Source organism: Hippocampus zosterae, chromosome 9 (genome assembly GCF_025434085.1).
Source record: "Hippocampus zosterae strain Florida chromosome 9, ASM2543408v3, whole genome shotgun sequence".
Classification (NCBI taxonomy): domain Eukaryota; kingdom Metazoa; phylum Chordata; class Actinopteri; order Syngnathiformes; family Syngnathidae; genus Hippocampus; species Hippocampus zosterae.
The window spans coordinates 2,937,650-2,959,622 of record NC_067459.1 but is presented as its reverse complement, the minus strand read 5'-3'; the positions used below and the strand labels follow the sequence as shown (position 1 = coordinate 2,959,622).

Here is a 21,973-nt window from a genome sequence, read left to right as displayed (position 1 = left end):
AAGTGGCGGCACGCAGCGGCGCGGTGAAGTAAGTACGTTTTGAAAAGGGACAGACGGAAGGACAGACCGCGTGCGGGACGACGCGCAATATATATATAGATGGACGTGTATGATGTCAGTTGTAAGGCAAATACTCTATTTGCAAGCTGTGACATGCAAAGTGAAGTAGAACGAAGGTAAAGACGCCATTGATGTAAACATAAACATGAAGAAAACATCTCAATTCGTGTTGGCAGGGATCTATTTGAATGCACATGGGTTGGAAAAAAATGATAGTAGCCAATGACTCAGGTATGAAGTTTTTAATTGCCGCTTTTCAGTGATGTCATGATGACTCAGGGATCATATGCTGCTTAGCTTTACTTTAGAGAGCTCTGGCTTGATTTCGGCTAAGTATCTAAAATTTGGGGGAACCGTTCTCAATGGGAAGCAAAGGCTCCATTGCACCTCTTTTCAAGGGGTGCATTATTAATGGTATTGGGCGAACCCTGGCTCTTAGACAATGATAATTGGGATTAGGCTTGATTTTACCTTTGACCATGAACAACAGTAGGAAATGAATGATTGAATGAAAATCAACATTCAACTGAAGTCAGATAAATGGCATATAAATGATTAGTCAAACTTGGCTGCATTTTTCTGGTGTACAGTGACATGGAAAGAAAAGTGGTAGGTCACTCAAGGTCTTGAAGGTTGATTGTGCTTCCTGTGAACTGAGAGTCATCAGACCCACTATTTTCCTCTGTGCTTACTGTGGTTTCCTGCAAAAAAAAAAAAAAAAAAAAAAAAAAGTTAAATGTTGACTGGTCTGAATCAAAAGTTAACCCAAAAAGGGGAAGTTTTTTTTTTTTGCATCACATGGTTGTCAATTTGCAGAAGTGACATACGTTTTCAAATTCCATTCCAGTTTAATTACATCTATATATATATATATTGCGCGTCGTCCCGCACGCGGTCTGTCCTTCCGTCTGTCCCCTTTCAAAACATACCTACTTCACCGCGCCGCCACTGCGCCGCTCAGGCAGTGGCTCACTACGATCGCGCGGGCATCTTAGCGAAAAAATGTTGTCTACCCACAAGCATTGCAATGAAATTGTTAGTTATTTAGTAGAGCTAAACATCTCTTTATTTTCGCGATAAGCAATGAAGATGAACAAAAAGTTGAACCAAGCAACAACACTTTTGTGGGCCCACCTTACCAGCCTTCCGCAGGAACTAGCTGATGAGCCGCCCGGAGGGCGGCGAACCACCACCTTACCAGCATTCCGCAAGGAACTAGCTGATGAGCCGCCCGGAGGGCGGCGAACCAGCTAGTTTTCCATAAAATTACACCCAATGAAAATGTTTTTATTTCAAATGCATGCTTTTAATTTTAATTAATATCATTTTGACAAAAACAACAACATACCTGTAAAATATTGACAGGAAGGTCAACAGTGAGCTGAGAGTGAGAGGGGGATGGCTGAGAGCTGAGCTGAAAAGCTAGATCATTATCACTGCTGGAGTTATCCTGGAAACAAAAATAGACGGACCATAGTCAATATCAGTCACAATTATATTTTTATGCTTGAGTTTTAAAAATATATGCCTCAAAAAAAGAGTTTGGGAAAGAAAGAAACTAATTGTTGAAGCTTTGTCTGTAGAATTCTTTCCCATCCTTGCTTGATCTACAGCTTCAGCTGTTCAATAATCCCGCAGTCTCTGTTGTCATATTTTATGCTTCACAATGCCCTACCGTATTTTCCGCACTGAAAGACGCACTGGATTATGAGGCGCACCTTCTGAATAGCTATTTTGTACATTTTTGTCATACATTGGACACTTTGCATTATAAGGCGCAAGTTACAATGCCTCCACCAGATGGTGCTACGCTCCTTCCATTCAACTCGAGAGGCGTTCATGACCGCCTCTAAAAAACGTAAATTAACTATTTCTCTACTTAAATGAAACTACGAAAACTGAAAGTAACGCATCAAAACAGAAAATCAAGCGAAGAAATCACAAAATAAATTCTATATCACCCCCTACAGAATTTATTTTGTGATTTCTTCACTTGTTTTTTTCTTTGTGGTTTCATTGAAGTAATTTACGGACAAAGACGTACAGTACATGTATTTGTTGAGACTGTGAAAACCTTTAATAAAGTGTGCGTTTAAAAAATAATAATAAAACCACAACCAAAGCTCTCCTTTTTTCAACAAATACCGGTGCATCTTTGTCCGTCTCCGTACCTTCTTTTCCACTGTCCACTGTCAACAGGTTATTTGTGGAGCCTGATCTATGGGATATTTCAACCTTGCACAGTCTACACGCTGCCTTTGAACTATCAATTAAATTGAAATGAGTCCGTATTTCACTGTGTTTCCTATCCATTTTCTCACCTTCACACTTTCCACCGTGTTGTTTTTTTTTCACTATTGAGCTCTCTCGTCTCCTCGTCTGTCTTGTTCGCGTGCTGCTCAATGTGCTGCTGTGTGTGTCTCTTCTCTCACCCATCCCCCTTCTCTAAACTGCAGCGCGTGCGTGTGTGTGTGTGTGTGTGTGTGTGTGTGTGTGCTCCGAATGAGGAGCCGGCTCCCAATGAGGTGGGAGCCGGCTCCCATCGTTCACTTCAAAGAGCCGGCTCCCAGAGCCGGCTCGTTCGCGAACGACACATCACTAATTTGTATGACTCTAAGGCAAGTCAGATGAGATTGTACCTAAATTACACACATTTGACAAAAATGGCCACCGACTATAATTGGGAAGCTTAAAAAGTAGGGCCCCACCAATTAATATGGGGACGTGACAACTGACTCCTTCTGCCATAGTTACGTGAAGGAAAAGATTGGCACCGTACTATTGGTGGCGCCCACAGAAAATGTGCAGAGCAAGTTAGTTTAGAAAAAAAACATGCCTTTGATGATCACAAAATCCGATTGTTTTGAGATTGCCATTTTAATGCCAAAACGATGTTTTGTTTAGTTTATTAATAAGTCACACCTGTAGGGCGGTACTTGACCAAAAATATCTGAAATCAGGCACAGCACCGGAGTTCTTTAGAATCCGTGTTTTATTTTATTTTTTAATTTTACAATATGTTGGTAGCCTGTATTCACGTGACATCTCACCTGAAGTAGCTGAATTTGGACAAATTGAGCACCAGTGATAGAGTCCCGCAGATTTAGGCTCCCATAGGATGCTGCAGCTACTTCATTATAGCGAGCATTAGATGGAGTGGATTTAGCTCCTTTTGCTTTTCTCGGAGTTGCTCCTGAGATCCCTGAATTTAAATAAAAAAGACAATTAGCATGTTCGCAAGTCATTTTAAGTTTTGCAAAAGACAGATTTCATGGGGTGCTTCAAATTATAGTGAACAATAATCTGTGTTTGTGTTACCAGAGACGATAGGGCAAATCTGCTTCCTTTTCTTGGCCAACTGAATAGCTCTGTAGTCTGTCCTTGCAGAGCCGCTATTCTGGAGAAAAGAAAAAAGATCATTTTGTCACCCACGCAAACCCACGCAAACATACAAGGCCAAAAATCTGTCACAATAGAATTTCCGATCACGGTTTACAAACAATATTTTTTAAAGAAATTGGTTCCTAACTTTTGTGAACCGTAGCACCCATGCGGAACACTCAGTTGTACTTTCGTATGCACAGTGGAAATATTGTTAGCTTGCAGGGTCATGTTTTTCAGGTAGCTTTGTTTTTTGCTGTAGATTATAACCCTCAGTATGGCTCCACTATTAATTATTACTATTAGCACTTTTAAGACGCTAACCGGAATTCCTATTGCAGTACTGAAGCATTATGAAAAAAAAAAAGAAATATGCTTAACATAAGAATGGTTGTCATGTGCTCTGTACTATTCACAAGGTAGAAGAGGTGATAGAGTTCATAGATTGTTTTCCTTTTGAACTATAAACCCAGTACAAAAAAAATAAAAAATACAAAAAGGGTGCCTTCACAGCAGCTCCTGTACTTTTTGTTCTTCTACTTTCTTCCTTTCATAAATTTGCTGCTGTAAATTGGGAATTTCTCCATTGTGAGACAAATAAAGGTTTCCTTCTTATTATTATTATTAATTATAACTTTGTTTAGGGGGCGGCCCGGTAGTCCAGTGGTTAGCACGTCGACTTCACAGTGCAGAGGTACCGGGTTCAATTCCGGCTCCGGCCTCCCTGTGTGGAGTTTGCATGTTCTCCCCGGGCCTGCGTGGGTTTTCTCCGGGTACTCCGGTTTCATCCCACATTTCAAAAACATGCGTGGCAGGCTGATTGATCACTCAAAATTGTCCCTAGGTGTGAGTGTGGGCGTGCATGGTTGTTCGTCTCTGTGTGCCCTGCGATTGGCTGGCTACCAATTCGGGGTGTCCCCCGCCTACTGCCCGAAGACAGCTGGGATAGGCTCCAGCACCCCCGTGATCCTAGTGAGGATGAAGCGGTTCGGAAGATGAATGAATGAATGAACTTTGTTTAGGGTGAGGAACGAATTCTGCTTTCTTTCCATTGAATGGGAAAACTGTTTCTGTTTGCAAGCAGTCTCAAAATAAATTACGTGTGTTGTACTTCACGTTTAATAATCCATTAAAATCTTGCATGTATATCTTTATCTAAGCCTGCACAAAAACTGTTTTATTGACACTGATTCAATATACACATCACAACACGACTGAGAACATGACCTATTAATCACACATTTTCTTATAAAAAAAATAAGTGTCTCACCGAGAAACTGCTGTGTGACACTGCATTGATCTCTATGTCTTTCGGCAAGCTTAAGCTGCTGCTGCGACCAGGGAAAACAAACTGCGTTAGAACCTGTCCTCCATCTTGACTACCTGGTACTTCGACACAACTAAGAGTCCCAGCCACTCCCTGGCCACCCACTTCTTCCATCTTTGCGGGTGAGGGCAACAGTTCTGAAACGGGGGCAACTGCCAAGGAGGCTGCAGGTTCTACGCCAAGAGCACCGGAGGAGACAAGTGGGTGGTGAAGTGTGGGGTCATTTAGGGAACTGTGACCCTGCATGGACAGAGACGCAAGCGCTCCCAGCGCCTCTGGTGTGATGCTCTGCACATCATCGAGATTGAGGGTTCCCTGAGGGGGTAGGACATCCCCGACTGTGCCACCCAAACTGTGATGAGGACCCATTTCAATTCCAGGTGCCAGGATGAGAGGGTCCACAGGCCTGGCCACTGAGGTGCTGTTAGAAGTGCAAAGAGCTGTGCCACTTGAGGTTGGGTCAAAAGTGAGGATGCCTGAACTGACCAGGGAGAGGTCCATCGTGAAAGTGCCACTGGAGTTTGAGTTGCTCCCACCAACAGGAACCCCAACACCAATACCAACAGGAGATGTCGTGGTTCCAGACACATTTGAGAAAAGTGAGCTTAAGTCCAAGTTAGTCAGCTGGTCACTCCCAGCAATGCTTGACCCGGAAACTGTTACTGGAGTGGGGCTAATAAGCTCACTGCTGGGAGTCAGGGTGGGTGTGGTCTCCATTTGGTTCATAACATCTGGGAAGGAAGAGGGTTCATTTTTGTTAAAACTCAAGACAAGATGAAAGCTTCTTGCATTCCTGAGTTACACAGAAACACAAAATACAATTGTGAAACAAAAAGGAAAATAAATCCCATCTTCAAAATAGTTGTATTTTGTGTATGCAGTTGAATAATGAAATCAATATCCATAAAGGTTTGAGGCATCTGAATTTTTTTAGTTTGTTGAACATATTTAACCTTGAATCCAAAAGATGAGCAACAACATCCCCATTACGACTACTCCCAATTTCTACGAGCAAAAGAAGGGAGACTTCACATCTAAAACCGTTGAACTGAAGAAGCCTTTTGGATTAACTGTAAACCACTGTCAACAAACAAAAACCTCCAGTTGTCCCCACTCAAATTTTGTTGATTAACACCACCTAGATGAGCGAGAATCTACAAACACAATGAGGGCAACACAAATGCTTACTGACCAGGGCTAAGTTGGTGTTGCTTAAGCATGTGACTCTTCAGAGTGCTCGGGGAGGAAAAGTGTTTGGAGCAGTTGGACACAGGACACCGAGTCCGAAGGGTGCTGGTGTCCTGCTTATGTTTCTTAGTGTGGATGTAGAGGCTGCTGCGAGCTGAAAATTTTGCATTACAACCTGAAGAACAGAGAAGAAAGGAAAGTTGTCAACATTAGGAAATGCAGACATATGGAAAAAATTCGACCCCTTTGCTATCCATCCATTTCCGATCCGCTTTATCCTCACAAGGGTCGCGGGGTGTGCTGGAGCCTATCCCAGCCGTCTTCGGGCAATAGGCACGGGAAACCCTGAAACCGTTGCCAGCCAATCGCAGGGCACACAGAGACGAACAACCATCCACGCTCACAATCACACCTAGGGACAATTTAGAGTGTTTTATTAACCTGGCATGCATGTATTTGAAATGTGTGAGGAAACCTGACTGGTCAAAGTCAGATAAAAGCATACACCTCCACATTAATCATCACACATCTTCATGACATGCATCTTGCATATTCCATTATCACAATTATATTTTTTCAAATATTGTGCAGCCCTAACAGTTGGTGAAATACTGTACATACTCTGATCTTTAGTCACATTTTTGTTTTAATTAGTTAAGTGTAGGGATGCACGATAATTATCAGACTGATAATTATCTGATTGATGTAGTGGGGGTTGGGGGGGGGGGGAATTACATCACATGCCGCCAGAGTGCTCAAATGCCAGAGTGTGATGGGGACTGAGCCGTTCCTTTTTCACTTGAACAATACTTTGTCCTTCTTTGCTGGGTACTATAATAGTGTGGACATAATCAACATTGGATTAGAGTACAAAATGGCAAGGCTTTACGCCATACTTTCAATATTCCAGATGAGACAATGCAACCAGCGGGAACTCAATGGATTGTTGTTGGGCCTGGCAGATGCCGGCGGCGGCGGCGGAGGCAACGTATACAAAAGGAAAGTGGGGCTGCCGAGCCTAGCTAAGCTAATGCCCAATAGTGGTGCATGAAATGGATGGATGGATAGCAAACGTTTTGAAGCTGTCTCCTACTGTACTTGTTGGAATATAAACACCCGCGGCTTGCTGAATTGCATGTATTTGGTCCTTGAAAATGTCTTCACATGAAAATGGCCAGTAAAACTTAAATGTTTAGGGTCCTGCTTGTATTTAAAAATGTACGTGTGCATGTACTGTATGCATGTGGGTTGTTGAAATGTCAATGCTAGGTAAACAATTGTATGAGTGACTTTTTCTGTCCCTTTCTCTCAAAAGAAACTCAAGTAAGGGTGATAACTAAAGACAACCAACTTTGCAAAAAGGTACTGATGCGCATAAGAGCTTTTGAGATTGCACCTCGCCATCTGAAGTGACAAGAGTTCAGGAAGTAGTAAACATAAGAACTGTATGTTGTTGTTGACACCACTACAATAGTAGTAAGTGGGATTGAAACATTTTATTCTTTTAACCTGCAAAACAAATATATTTGTGGGTTATCGGTATCAGTTTGGAGAAGCAGGAAGTTGTCAGTTACTGGAAGGGAAAAAAAAACATTTATCATGCATCCTAGTGAAATCTACATTTATTATGGACGCGTGTCATATACAAAACAGAATGCCCACCTTGAACTGGCTCGAGCAAATTTGGAAAGTAATGTCATTTTCTATTTGAATCCGTAGAATATTGATGATAATTAAATTTGATTGGTTGAAGACTCTACCTTCGGCATGGCACTGAAAGGGCTTGGTGCCGAGGTGGGTGATACTGTGACCTTTGAGGTGCTCTGCTCGGGTAAAGGATTTCCCACAACCCTCTTCGGTGCAGATGAAGCGCCGATCGTCATCATGTTTTCTGTTCAACAGAAAAAGAGGGAAAGTGGTCAGTGGCTTTTTTGTTTATTTTTTTTTAAGAAAGGCATTTCAACAAGATCAAATGCACATATGAATGAGAAAATGGGATCTTTGAAGTTAAGTCTGGAAATTACAAACTGTTTAGTTCACAGGAAAGGCTGTAATGGTGAAATTATTTTTATGTGCATATTTTTGCACCATCTACCTTTACTTTCATAACAAATAATGCAGGGGTCACTAGCCTTTTAGAAACTGAGAGCTACTTCTAGACCTTATTTAGGGATGTTTTTGACTGAAAGTTGTAAGCAAACCGAAAAAGAAACTCTAACGTAGCAGACAAATGCAAAGGATCCATTGTTGCTGTAAAGATCTGTACGTCAAAGTTGATGGAAATGTTTGCATTTATGGGTGAATATTGACATGTCTTTCACATTTCAGTCCTGTAAAATGCAGCAACATAGCATTTTTTTCCCCATATAAAATGACCCAAAATCATCCCAACGTTTCATTAAAAAAAGACATTTACAGAAGTTTACCCCGTACCACGATGAGGACTGCGCACTACACTTCATTTAGATTAATTTTCAAACATGGTTACATTCATTGTAATTAATATGGGGCAATTATTCAAATTTCTCAGCTGTTGTTGTTTTGTTGAATACTAATTGCAAACTTTTAAAGTAGCATAATATTGGCATTTTTCCTTGAAGCAATGTTTTATAGAGAGTTGTGTTACATGTGTGTATTGCATGTTAACTACCGTATTTTCACGACTATTCGACGCATCGTACTAATGGCCGCAGTCTCATTAATGGGTGACATTTCTGTATTTTACACATACACAGGACGCACCGTACGAATGGCCACAGTTTTACAGTGGTAAAACATACGCCAGCTTAAACATACGGCATGCATGCGCGCACTCTAACACGTTAGCTTGAAGCATACGGTAGCATGCCAAGACATACAGATAAGATAAAAACACGTTTTTAAAAAGGCAACGAAACCAGAACTGAGTTCGGGTGTATTTTATTTAGCCATTGTACAATGTTCTCACGTTTTTCGATCAATCATCACCCAGAAATCCATCAAAGTCCTCATCCTCTGTATCAGAAGCAGAGGACTGCACATCTCAGTTGTCATTGAATGCATCACATGCTAGTGTGAGTTGCTACGCATTGCCGAGCGGAAAGAAGGAGTAGTAACAGCAAAGTCAACATTTCTCTCGTGTGAAGCTTTCCCACATTTGAAAGTAAAGAACAGAGCGAAACATGGTGGCAGCGCGTGTGTGTGTAGAAAGAATTGAACAATTGTGCAAGTACCGTAATCCATCAAAAACGCCGCGTTCCCTCTCGTTGTTGCGTATTGTGGCGTAACTCGCCAAGCGCTGCCTCTCACTCTTTGTAAAGTTGTGTTTGCCACCGATCATCCATTGTTCCCATGCCGTTTGCAACTTTACTTTGAACGCCCGGTTGATGCCAATGTCCAGCGGTTGGAGTTCTTTAGTCAACCCTCCGGGAATAACGGCAAGCTCAGAGTTCATTTGCTTGACTTGTTTTTTTCACCGCTGCTGTGAGATGGGCACGCATGCCAAAAGCATAACCGGTGGCTTTAAGTTTGAACTGAGCTTCGTAGGCGCGTCTTTTTGTCAAATTTATTTTCAGGGGTTCTTAGAAACCAAAACCGGAGTTGTTTTGCAACAATGCACATTGCCACACTCTATACAAGTGTTGGTCCTGGCGTGTGGTGTCCACTTACACGCCCACCCTTCACCATTGGCGGACTAGCTTGCCTGTCCTCTCTCTCCCTCTCTCTCTCTCCCTCCCTCTCCATATATGTATATATATATACACGCCCACCCTTCCCTGATTGGCCGACTTCTTTCCCGCATGCCTGGCCACAGTCACTTCCGCCTTTTCTCTATATAAACAGCGTGTCGGCTGTCAGTCAGATTTTGGAACTCAGCGCATATAAAGGACGCTCCGCACCATAAGGCGTCCTGTCCATTTTGGAGAAAATTTAAGACTTTTAATGGCGCCTTATAGTCGTGAAAATACGGTACACTTTCAAATAGGTGTTATACTTTTCTGTATAAAGGTTTTAATGTATGCTGAAGGAGAACATCATCTACAGTATATAAATTATTAATTTAGTTATTGCTCTCTTTCATCGTCTAAAAGTGGACAAATACTTTAATATTAGTTTCAAGACAACTGAAAATAAATTTAAATTTCTTGTCAATTTCTTGTGCCTGTATGTCGCCGTCCACACCCCTTTAATTGTTTCCAAAGGCAATTATTTGTGGCAATTTTAGGCATGCAGACGAGTGCATTCACTCTCTTTTATCTGGTGCACCTTTACAGTGTATTGACGGATATGTGCACCCCTGAGCATAATGTATTCCGAAAAGTAAAAGCTTACTTACCGTTTGTGACGCAGCAATTTTGACATACTTGTAAAGGACCAGCCACACCCATCAGAGTCACAAACAAATGGCCGCTCACCTGGAAAGGGGGAAAAGAGATGTTCTTAAAATGAAACTTGCATTTTCAATGACAACATTGTATATATCTTAAAGTGTGCCTGTGGTGGTCAGAAGGAAAAATATTTTTGATTTATCAAGAAAAACTGCATCCAAATCAGATTTTGGTTGTACTGGTTGTATTAAAGCGAACTTATGGAATCTATTTGTTGAGACGCTATGCCAACTAACAAGCGCAGCCATAGTTGCCTGCAAAAAGCAGAGCCCAGACGTAGCGGCCTTGAAAGCCGTCTTGGCACAACTATCTCTCATATTCAAAGCGCTATTTTCTTGGTCAGATTCTGACAAATCTTGAGTCAGTCTTTCCATTTTTCAAAGGTGGGCATTCCGTTAATACTGAGAGGAGGTCACTCAATTGACACTGAACGACGGCCATTCTGTAGAAGATGAGGCCAGTGTGCATTTGCAAAGGTGGAGGACTGTCTCTGGTGCATGTCAGATTAAGCAGTCTGTCGTATCACTCAAAAGCAACTTGTGGTTAGAGGAATGGCCCACTCAATGTCTTGAACAAGCTTTCTGCTCGCAGTGTGCCCAACCGATCGATCGTACACTGTTCCCAAGTGGATCACGAGAGGAGTTGGGAGAAACGGAGAAAAAAAAAAAACACAGAAAAGATGTGTGTCTGTGTTTGTGTGATATTTATATTGCCGTAAATTCTGGATTACAAGCCACAACTTTTTTCCCAGACTTTCAACACTACGGCGTGTAATATGAAGCGGCTTTTTAATTTTTTTTTCCATTGCAGGAAAAACATGGACTAATCACAACTTCTGCTCTTTTTGCCGTAGTGGGGGAAAAATGTGTTACCCAGCAACAGTCAACCAATAAAATGAATGAGTAGTACAACACAGGGGTCCGATGAAATTGTGATTACCGGTAATCACAACTTCCTTATTTCAGTCTTTCTTCTAACCCTGATCAGCATGGAGAATACCAGACGAAGCATATGATGCAGCTTTTAACACTCAAAGAGCACGCGGCCGCGGTGTTTCCACTGTACAAGTCAGACTGAAGGCTAAAGCGATCGCTCCGAGATGAATATTGAATTGAAGGGATTAAAAGTGGGCCGTCGTGGCGTAATAGATTCATGAAACGGAAAAGCCTGTCTATTAGGGCACAAACGACGTTGTGTCAGCAGCTCCCTACCAATTATGAGGACAAACTTGCTTCGTTCCGCACATTCACACAAACAAAGATAGCGGAGAATTCCATCAGCCCAGATGAATTAATAAATATGGACGAGGACCCTCTGACCTTTGATTTGCCTCTCACCACTCGGACTGTGATTAAAAATGGTGACCCCCGACCCCCATCATACTGAAAACAAGCGGCCACGAGAGAACACATTTTAGCTGTGTTTTGAGCCGCGCACCATTGGGCCTAAAGCTGCCAACGATGATCATTTTTAAGCGGCTGACTATAGAAATAATTTCATAAATCTTTTCCCATTTATATGATTTGCATTATTCTATTTAAAGCCGAGTGGGCTGCAGTATTTTTCCTCGTAATTACGCAAATGCACATCAAGATATCTCTTTGTCTGGCCTCTGAATATGTGTTTCAGCGAGATTTCATTGTGCAAATGCATTTATCGTGCTCATAAAAATATGGAGATTATTTTAACCTGAAGAAATTTTGCGGGTTTTTTTGTGCGGAGGTTCAGCGGGGTACTGCATCACCCAGAGGTACTCCACGGCGGCAGGGATGCAGAAGCAAACCCCCGCCTACTCATTGGCCAGCGATTTATAGTACGGTGCGGCGCATATAGTTACAAAATTAATTTTTCTTCATAAATCTGAGCATGCGGCTCTTAATCAGGTGCGGTCTGTAGCCCGGAATTTACGGTATATATTTTTGTGTTAGTGTACACTGGATGCTAATTATCCGATATGTTTCACTTTCACAACAAAAAGTATCAAAAGAATAAAATGGAGTTTAAAAGCAGGTCACCTTTAACCTACGGTGGTGCATGACCTGCATCATCGGAAGTTGTTACGGGTCAGCAGTCTGCAATTGCAGCCTTGAAGCAATTTTTCTCATTCAAAATTTGCTTAATCTGCAATTCGCCGATGGCACTGGCAAGGAATGGGAATCTGTTTGTGCTCTGCTGCCTGTTGGTGTCCTACGAGGTGTTGTTGTTCGTGGTGGTGTTTTGGGATGTAGTCTGCATTTCCATGTTATGTTGTATTGTCTAGTGTTTATGTTTGTGCAATGTTTGTGTACCCAGTGTGGTGTGTGGTGGTTGCATCTGAAGGATGTCTGTCTTCTTGTAATCTGTTGTGTGCAAATGTCGCATGTCCAGGTAGTTTGTTGTGTGTGTGTTTGTTGCGTGCGTGAGAGTGTCTGTGTGGGCCCCGGATTTGTCTCTATGTCCCCCGCCTGGAGCAAAAGGTCCGCCCGCCACCCTGCCAGGTTCAGGGGGCGGTTAGCCGGAAAAAAAAAACGGCCGTAAGGGCACCCCGTTCGGGGTGCAGGGATTGGTTCCTTGATTTGTCCCCCCGTTCGGGGGGAACCCTCCAACTGCGAGTAAGCCAAGGAGTTTGGAGGTACAACTCCTAGCACAACTCCGAACCAACAAATCACCAGCCCTCCACTCCTACCTACACAACATTACACCGGACACACACCCAACACCACTCTGTGCGCTATGCGGCACGCAAGTGCACGACACACAACACCTGTTCACCTGCACAAACATACCCACCACACTGACTCCGGAGGACCTCTGGCGAAACCCAAGCGGAGTGGCGGCCCTGCTCGCCCGCTGGGCGGCGGAGAGGGGTCTGGGGATCCGGGAGACGGAGTGAGGGCCCGGTCCCCCAATGTCGGGGCACGGGTGGGGTCGACAACAACAACAACAACAGGAATGGGAATCTGGAAGCATTTTAAAACGATACACGTGAGCTACGATAGTGATATTACTGCACTTGGCATGCTGCAACAGTGCGTCCCATGCCTCTGCATCCGGTCTCTTCTAAGGTAGGCAGTGATTTTCTTTCCACAAACTCAGAAACTCTTGAATCTACTTTATTTTTCTGTTTTGTTCATGTTAGGGTCCGTTATTGCGGTTTCTCATCATGTGCGTGCATGCGTGTGTGCGCGTATGCGTGCACGTGCGGTAACGGGTGAATTGCAGAAGGTTGGTTGCTTGAAAAGTAGATCGACGGTCAGAAAAGGTTGGGCAGCTTGCTGCCTCACTCTGCTTTTGCCTGTATTCTGTTTGCTGATTAGCTCCTTTTTTCTTTTTCTTCCCGGCCCCTCCTGTGGAGGTTTATGTTTGTGGGACTGTACACCCACCTTAAATCTTTCCTTCTTTGTTTATTATTTTATCTGTGGTTTTATTATTGTTCTTGGTTGTAAAGTGTCCTTGAGTGTTGTGAAAGGCGCTTGCAAATGTAATGTATTATTATTAATATTATTATTACAATATTTTTATTATTATTATTATTATTATTCGAACCTTGTTACAATGTACCTCGAGGGACATCGTGAATCTACGTTATAACGGTAGTTCGCTGTAACCATTTCCAATAAAGAGGCTGCCAACAACGATGTCTAATATATTTTGAGCAAGATCCTGGACCCCCTGTTGCTCCTGATCCTGCATCATCCGTAGGTGAGTGAGGTCACAGTATAAAGCGCTTTGAGTACCTGAGATAGAAAAGCGCAATGTAAATGACAGCCCATTTACCATGAACATTTATAGATGAAAAACCATGAACATGTAATACAGTATTAACATGTCAATACCAAACCCCCCACGTCATTTTATGTGGCCCGTGGGAGCAAATCATGTGTGTCAACTATCATTATTCTTGCTGAAAACTGTACCGAAATGTAAAATTGTCATGGGTAAGAAATAACGTTGAGATTTTGCCGAGGGAAGCCGTAACTCCGAAGCCGCCTGTGACAAAAAATTAGTTTGACACCCCTGGTATATAGTATAAAGGAAAAAAAACATTTTTAGACATGAAATAAACAAATGTAGCATATCTACTTCATCTCTGAAAACAGTCAGCAAACGAAAAGTGCCTTCTCCAGTTCAGGAGGTGTCGCGCCCCAAACGGTTTACGATCATCTTTCAATCTGTTAGCCTCGGACTCTGCCATAATTTTGTTGCTATAGCGGATGATTGTCGAAATCGTCGACTTTGACAATTTGTAGTTTCGGCTGAGCTCCCTTTCGAAATCGAATGAGAGACAATTTCAGCCTGCACCGACAGCGAGATTTGCTTCCATTTACCAGACATATTTTCAGACCATGTGTGCCCTGTTTCGAGAAGTACAACCATGTACGAGTCGATCAGTTGCGTTGCTAAGCAACGGAGGGGAATCTCGCTTTGTACATTTTGTTCATAAGCAAGGTCGCGGCTGCACGTTGCTTCCTACTGTTTGGTGTAACGAAGGCCTTTTCACTATTTTGTGGGGAAAATCTGGTCGTTATAATGAAGTTCTCAGCAAAATCGGCAAATGTAAACTGAATTCGGTAAAGTCGGGAATTTGAAATGGGAACAGTATTGGTGAAAATGTAAAAGGGGTACGGTTATGGTGGAGAGGCTATATTCAAATGATTCTTGTATTTTGTATTAAAAGTTCTACCTCTACAAAGAGAATAACACTCAGACACCCTGAGCCACCATTTTTGGCATGCACGTAACCCTACCTCTCACCCACTCCACACAATCAGAGCCACAGCAGTCATTAACTCATTTACAACCTTTGACGTATAAACACGTCAATTAGTGCATAGCCGTTCCCTCCCCATGACGTATTAATACGTCAATCACATGTTTTTATGGGAGAGGGAGCAAGAGAGTCTGATGCAACTTCTCACCACAGGATTAGGCTCGACGGCAATGGTAAATAGCAAAAAATGGCCATCGGGTGGCAGTGGTGCAGAAATCAACCAGGATCACGCTGCAGAAGTAGTAGAAAGGGGGTACAGTGAAGGAGGGGCGTATGTGGATAGTGGATTGGAACATTAGCAACTAGCAACAATGGCGAAAAGGAAATAAACTAATTTTTTTTTCTCGGTATAAAGCGTCCTCGAAACAAAACAACAAAGGATATGGTGTTTGTGTCGAAAAGAAAATGACGCTTCGGTCACTAATCGAAAGCGGCACCCGTCAAACTAACGTCGGCCTACACAAACATGGCGTGCTACACACAGCCTGCATAGCTCATGCCGAGTTTCGAGTTCATCTGATGAAGATGAACATGCTCCACGTCAGGGACCATTGCTTGACAGAGCATTTTGTAACTCCCAAGGGGCACATCGCCCAAAAATTGTCTCCCCGGCGACTTCCAGCGATGACGGCAAAGAGGCTGCATTGCTTTGCATGGCCGACGGCGAGCACATGTCAGCGATTTGCTGGAATCATCTCGTAATGACTACGGCGAAAACGATGAACTGGAGAGCGATTTGGATCCCGATATGTCGGACGAATACGTGCCTTCGGACATAACGGAAAGCAGCTGAGAGTCCTCACCAGAGCCGCTGGAACGAGGAGGTAACTGCTGACTAGCTTGCAAGTTCCCATTCAAAACTTCATCATTTCTTATGCCTCATCAGTCACTTTTATGTACCACTACATTCTCCGCTATACTATAAAGTTGCCAGTAACACTAATCATTTATGTACGGTTGATGCGTCTTGTAGATGTGGATGAAAATATGCGCCGTAAATGTGCTGACTTGCATGTCGTCATAGGTTTTAAAAAAACAAAACAAAAAAAAACATGACACATTTGGTCCGCTTCGCTCTGCTAAAACCACTAGTGTTAAATTCATATTCCATTTCATGTCAAATTGGATGCTGAGCAACGTGGAACGAATGGTGTAAATAGCAGTGTGCGAGCATGTGTGTGTGTGTGAGATGTTGAAATGTAAGTGGAAAGCAACAATAAAAAAATAGAAAAATAAAAGTGTGGTAATTGTACATACTTCTATAAATTACAGATTGTCCAACCAGAAGCCAAAAGATGACGACTCTTCGCTTTGGTGGTGGAAAGAAAGGTAAATAAAATTATTCTACCTCACTCTGCAGCAAGATACTGTATATTTGCAACTTTTTATGTTTCTATAATTTATAGGTCGTGCATCTGGACGTGGTGGGATGAATCGATGTGGTGACAAACTGGATGGAAGCCAAAAACCATCTTCTCCACAGCTGCACTTTTGTTCATAGTTCAATAGTTTTGTTGTGTGCAAATAAATTATTTTGCTATAAAAACATTTGTAATGTTCTTTTGTAGGAGGAACACATTATTGAGGTATTTGAGCTGTCACAAAAGCAAAAAATAGTGTAAAACTTGAAATGATGCTTGAAATGCATGCTTTTACAAAAAGCTCATTTTCTCTGGATTTCTGCAGAAAATCGGCCTTTTCCATAAAACTTAGCAGTTTTCTAATGCCGATTGCCAACGAACGGAGAAAGATAGAAACAAACTTTTTTTCTGCCGAAAGAAGAGAGTCTCACCTTGACAGGTTGTATGTATCTATAGTCCTCGAACAGAAAATTCTGTGGGTGATGGAAATCAGTCGAAATTCAGTAAAATGTGAGGGATTGAGGGGGTTGCTCCAATGAAAAAGGGGTATTCAATGAGTTAAAGACCTAAAATTAGTTCCCTCTAGATAGCTCACTTATTTGTCTCTTTCATCCTGTGATTGAAGCTGGTGGTTACAGTACGGGGGTCACTCCCATCAACCTTTTTGTGGAAGAGGAAACCACTTTACATTTGGTGTGTAGCAATTTTCAATTACTCCTGATATCAAATTTAATTTGTTGTTAACAATATATTGCATGAAACAATCAATTGCAGGAGCAATTGTGTATCGTGTGACTAATAATGTGATGAGGTGACAATATCTGAATATGGTTTTAACAATTTTAAACAGCCCTCCGAGGGAAGCCAAAACTAAGATGCGGCCCACTACAAAAATGAGATTTGACACCTTTACGCTCAAACTAATCCCCATCATGGATTGGCTTTTGCTCCATTCAAGTCATCTTTATTCCAACTCTTATCAAGCATCAACTTACCGGTGTGGCTTCGCAAATGGATCTTGAGGCGACAAGCCTTGTCATACATCTTGGCACATCCTGGGTACGTGCAGGTAAAATGGCCCATTTCTCTGAAGTGAGTCCGGTTGTGTGAGTAAAGAGCACTGAAGGTGATGAAAGTTTTCTCACACCCTTAACAAAGAAATAGCAGCATTAATGTAGTGCAGAAGACGAGTCCCATCACAAAAAACTAATTATACATTCGTAAAGCTACGGTTAAAGTAGAACACACTTTTGAAAACTTGGGACACGGTTATATTTGGGGTCACCAACAGTTAGCGGTCTTCTCTTCTCTTTTTGGGTTGCTCTCTATTTATTTATTGTATGATATGAAGCGTGTGGAGAGCTCCAAAAATATTGTTTTGGATAAGGAACATTGGACACTCTGCCGTTGCACTAAAAGTAAAGGTGGTGAAACATGAAATGAATGCACATGCTGTGATAATGAAATACAATTTCAGAATATCGTACAGTGGACCAAGGGTTACAAATATCTCCTCTGTATCCCTGCCTCCTGCCACAGACTGTGACTCTCCCATCAGCATTCGACATCCGCTTATTGCACTTAATGCACTACTTAACTTTAACCCGCAATAACCACAAGTGCCCGTGGTTGTCTGTTGACTGCTATTAGTTTATATTTATATATTTATGCCCTTTTTATACAGTTCAGTTTTTGCTGCCCTTATTTTTAGCTGGGTGAGCTTTTAATGCACTGAATGAAATTTCATCTGTGTTGTATGTTGTACATTGAGCATATTTGAAAATTAAGCTGACTTTGACTCCTCACCCTGTCCATTACATGACAAGCAACACTGAACAAGACCAAAAAAAGTCTCGATTGCAAAAAGTTCTTCATTTTCGCCACACGCAATCCAAGTCCAACTGTGCAAGAGAATCGTTTCAACTATTCCTGATCTTTCAAAAATTACTTTCACCACTTCATTCATTGACATTAATAAAAACCAAATAACCCAGAACATTTGTCGTTCTCGTTTCCCAATAAGTCAGTGGTAATTCCCACACGATCCACTCATTTCTTTCTTTATTTATTTTCTCCCAGGAAATTCGTTTTCTTGAAGGGTTCATGTGTGCGATGGCTGTTAGTAACTTATTTACTGATCGTATCACAGATACTTTTGTCCTGAGCTTTTGACAGATATTAAATGATGATTTGCGTCACTTTTTCAGCCATTTTTTCTGTGTCCCTTAGTGATTATCGCCTGGGACTTTCATTTGGGCACACTATCAGTTTTAATTTCAAATGTCTATGTTCAGACATGTCCAAAAACAGCAAAACACCGTATGAAAGGAAACAATGTTCTCATTAGTGTGAGGATTTGAAAGCATTTGTAAGAGCCTGTACTACAGAATTCCATGCACATATTCATCTCAAGAGTATTGTGACACAAAGAGTGTGCTTCATTAGGATGCAACAGTACACAGTACCAGATATAAGTTTTCCTATTAAAATTTTGTATCTCTGTCAACAATTACACCTGTGAGCAAGACGTAATCGTACACCACCACTGCTTGAACTAATAGAGACAGAAACATACCGTGTAGTTGGGTGTGGCTTTGCATATTTACAAATGTGTTACCTGGGAATTCACACTTATGGGGCCTCTGTGGCTCAAAGTGGACCCTCTGGTGATTGCCAAGTCGTGTTGCACTGCGAAACCTCTCATTGCAGACCTCACAGACGAAGGCATCATCCTGGTCATGGACTTTGGTATGAGCCTTAAGGTTGTAAACAGTGGTGAAACATCGACCACAGCCTTCAAAATGACAGGTATGTGGCCGTTGCTTGTTATGGGACTGAAGGTGCCGCTTGAGTTTGTAGGATGTGGCAAAAGCCCAGCCGCAGCCTTCCACCGTGCATTGGTAGGGGCGTGGATCTTCAGCATGGTTCAGGAGGTGAACCTTCAGTTTTTGCCTTGTGTCAAATGTATAGGAGCATCCCATTTCCGGGCAGGCAAAAGAAACAGCTATTACCTTGTTGGGCCGGAAAAGGGGTCCACATTTAGAGCCTTTGTTTGTTATTGAAGGTTGAGGCGACGAGGTAACCAAATCAGCTTCAGTGATTTCATGCTGGGCACCTGCCTCATGCTTGACAATAGGGCAGGAATGAACAGAGGTACTCAGGGGGGGCAAAGATATGTTGTCCAGTAGAGATATTTCAGAGTCGCATATGGATGACCCTGGCCTGGCCTCTTCCTGGAGGTTGGTGACTGCCAATGTGCTGATCTTACCGATTGCTTTGGTGCCACTATCATAGTTGAGAAGAACAATGTCTTCATGACTTTTCATTCCTAAATGCTCCTTTAAGGTGACCAAATCATCCTGTTTGGGAACATATCCGTCAGACTGGGCAGCTAGAGTTAATGTTCCATTTTCTATGGTCACTATTACGGTCTGATTGTTTATCATTATGGTTCCAGAAAAGCTTGCATTTGCATCCTGTCCTGGGGGATGACTGCTTGACTTTGCATTGTTATCCAGTGCAGCAGAGTCCAGAATTAACTGTGAGGCCTCGATAGTTTCCACAATATCCAGATTTGTAGAAATTAAACCATCATTGCGAGCCTGCAACGAAAGCTCTCGTAACGCCTTTCCTTCGCTGTTTTCGGTACATATCTGGCCACATATCTTCTCGCCATATTTGTTCGTCAAAACAACGTCTTCGACGGTACGGTAATAGTCTGTTTGTTTAGTACCGACCTTAGTTGAAGAACCGTTCTCAAAATTTTTCACAGTCTCCGTTTTCTTCGAATCTAATGTATCTGAGCGATCCTGCTGTACATTAGAACAGCAATGAAGAACATTACTTGCGTTTGCGAAGTCCATAGTCTCACAAGAAGTAGCTTGCAAGCACTCACGTCCTCGCCTTTTCATTTTGTCCAACATTTTAGACGAGGAGTCCAGCTGATGTTTGTTTCCCTCAAAATTCGTATCATCCTGAATTACATTGAAAACTAAATACAGCTCTTTGGCGTTGTTTTTACTCTCCTTTGATGTGATTTTATCCACGCCAGTGAGGTTGTGGCTGGTCAGTGACGGCTGCTGAGAGGCTCCGTTCCCACGCTGATGCCGTAAAGCTGGAAATGGTAACGTTAGCTGCTGCTCAAGCGTCGGTTCCTCTTCCCCTCCGGGTCGAAGCAGCGCCATTTGCAATGGCGAATCCGCGTTTTCTGCTCCAGTTCTCCGGTCGGCACTGTTCGACGTACAGCCGGGGTTCTCCCTCTCTTCCTCTGTTGTGTTCACGTTACGAAGTTCCCCGTTCTGTATATCCTCGAGCATATTTGTTTTGTCGCCGAGTTGTGGCTTATTGACTGGCGACAAACCCACCTCTCTACCATTTTCCGCCAGTAGGAGAAGCGGATATGTCCTTGGTCTGCTGTTCTGGTTTCCACATTCAGACGATTCCAACTGAAGATCCGCTTCGTTTTGGGGGGAAGGAAAACGAAATATTGACCCACTAACTGGCCCCAAACCAGAAGACAGGTCTGAGCGTGGGGCGCCATGTTGCGATTGAATGTTTTGGGCATCAGAAAGCCCCTGGATTTCCATTTTGGTATCCCTGTAGCATTGACAGGATAGACCCGCCCAAGTAAAATGGCGACAATTCTACTTGTAACGTGTGTACAGTTGATCGGCAAAGGCCTGTAAATCTTTGTTGGGTCCTATCTCTCTCGGGCTTTGAATATCAAATGTTGAGGAGCAGTTATTAAAAATACAAAAACGACTCGTTATTTGATTTTTTTTAAAATTAGAAACACCAAAATTGAAATGTAGCTTGATTTTCTCGTTTGTTATACAGAACGAGTAAGGTAAAGTCTAGGAACAGTTTAGATTTTTTTGTTTCTAAAAGATAAATAGGACACAAATCGAAAAACTGCTCGTATTTGTTTTGGATCCCGGAAGTTGTCGCCGGCAGCATTTTCTTACTGACCAGGAGATGGCGACAAAAGACTATCCGATACAGTACAGTGTACTGTAACGCTCCATCAACCTCCAAAATTCCACAAATGCTAGCTACACACTTGAGGAAGATTGGTACCGTTAGACAAAACAATAAAAATAAATAAGAAAAGTGTAGGGTGGCACGGTGATCGACTGGTTAGCACGTCTGCCTCACCGTGCACAGGTCGTGAGTTCAATTCCGCCCCGGCCTTAATTACAGAGACTTACAGAGATGTCTTCAAACTTCTAAGCAGCCAGTTGGGCAACATTTTCCATCATAAAGTACATGCTCCACTCCAACCATTAGGCTGGCTCCCAACAGTCAACGGGGAGGTGTTGGGGTACGCTATCACTGCTCCACCCAGGTGATAATGTAAAACAACAACAACAAAATTCATCTGTGTAGCCAGGTACCAAATGACAACCTGCGAACCACTGTTTGGGGACCTCTGCATTAAGCATTTGAATAGATAATTGCATAGCACACATGGACAACATTTATTTATTTTTGTGAATGCACCCCCCAATTTTGCTGCTGTAGACTGTAAATTTCCCCAGTT

The 21,973-nt window shown here is 42.5% G+C and overlaps 1 protein-coding gene and 1 long non-coding RNA gene across 2 annotated transcripts; one reads left to right on the top strand and one right to left on the bottom strand.

Moving 5' to 3' along the window:
- Positions 1-571: 571 nt before the first annotated feature.
- si:dkey-156n14.3 (zinc finger protein ZXDC) lies at positions 572-21,071 on the bottom strand. Its single transcript, XM_052075056.1, has 10 exons — positions 19,052-21,071; positions 17,430-17,582; positions 10,272-10,350; positions 7,717-7,847; positions 5,961-6,131; positions 4,712-5,499; positions 3,379-3,457; positions 3,111-3,262; positions 1,409-1,510; positions 572-761 (listed from the first exon to the last, which is right to left on the bottom strand). The coding sequence occupies exons 1-10, from the start codon at positions 21,018-21,020 to the stop codon at positions 675-677; spliced, it is 3,711 nt and encodes a 1,236-aa protein (XP_051931016.1). The 5' UTR covers positions 21,021-21,071; the 3' UTR covers positions 572-674.
- Positions 15,734-16,734, top strand: LOC127607198 (uncharacterized). Its single transcript, XR_007964005.1, has 2 exons — positions 15,734-16,402; positions 16,480-16,734. It is a non-coding gene; the product is annotated as an uncharacterized LOC127607198 (long non-coding RNA).
- Positions 21,072-21,973: the final 902 nt, after the last annotated feature.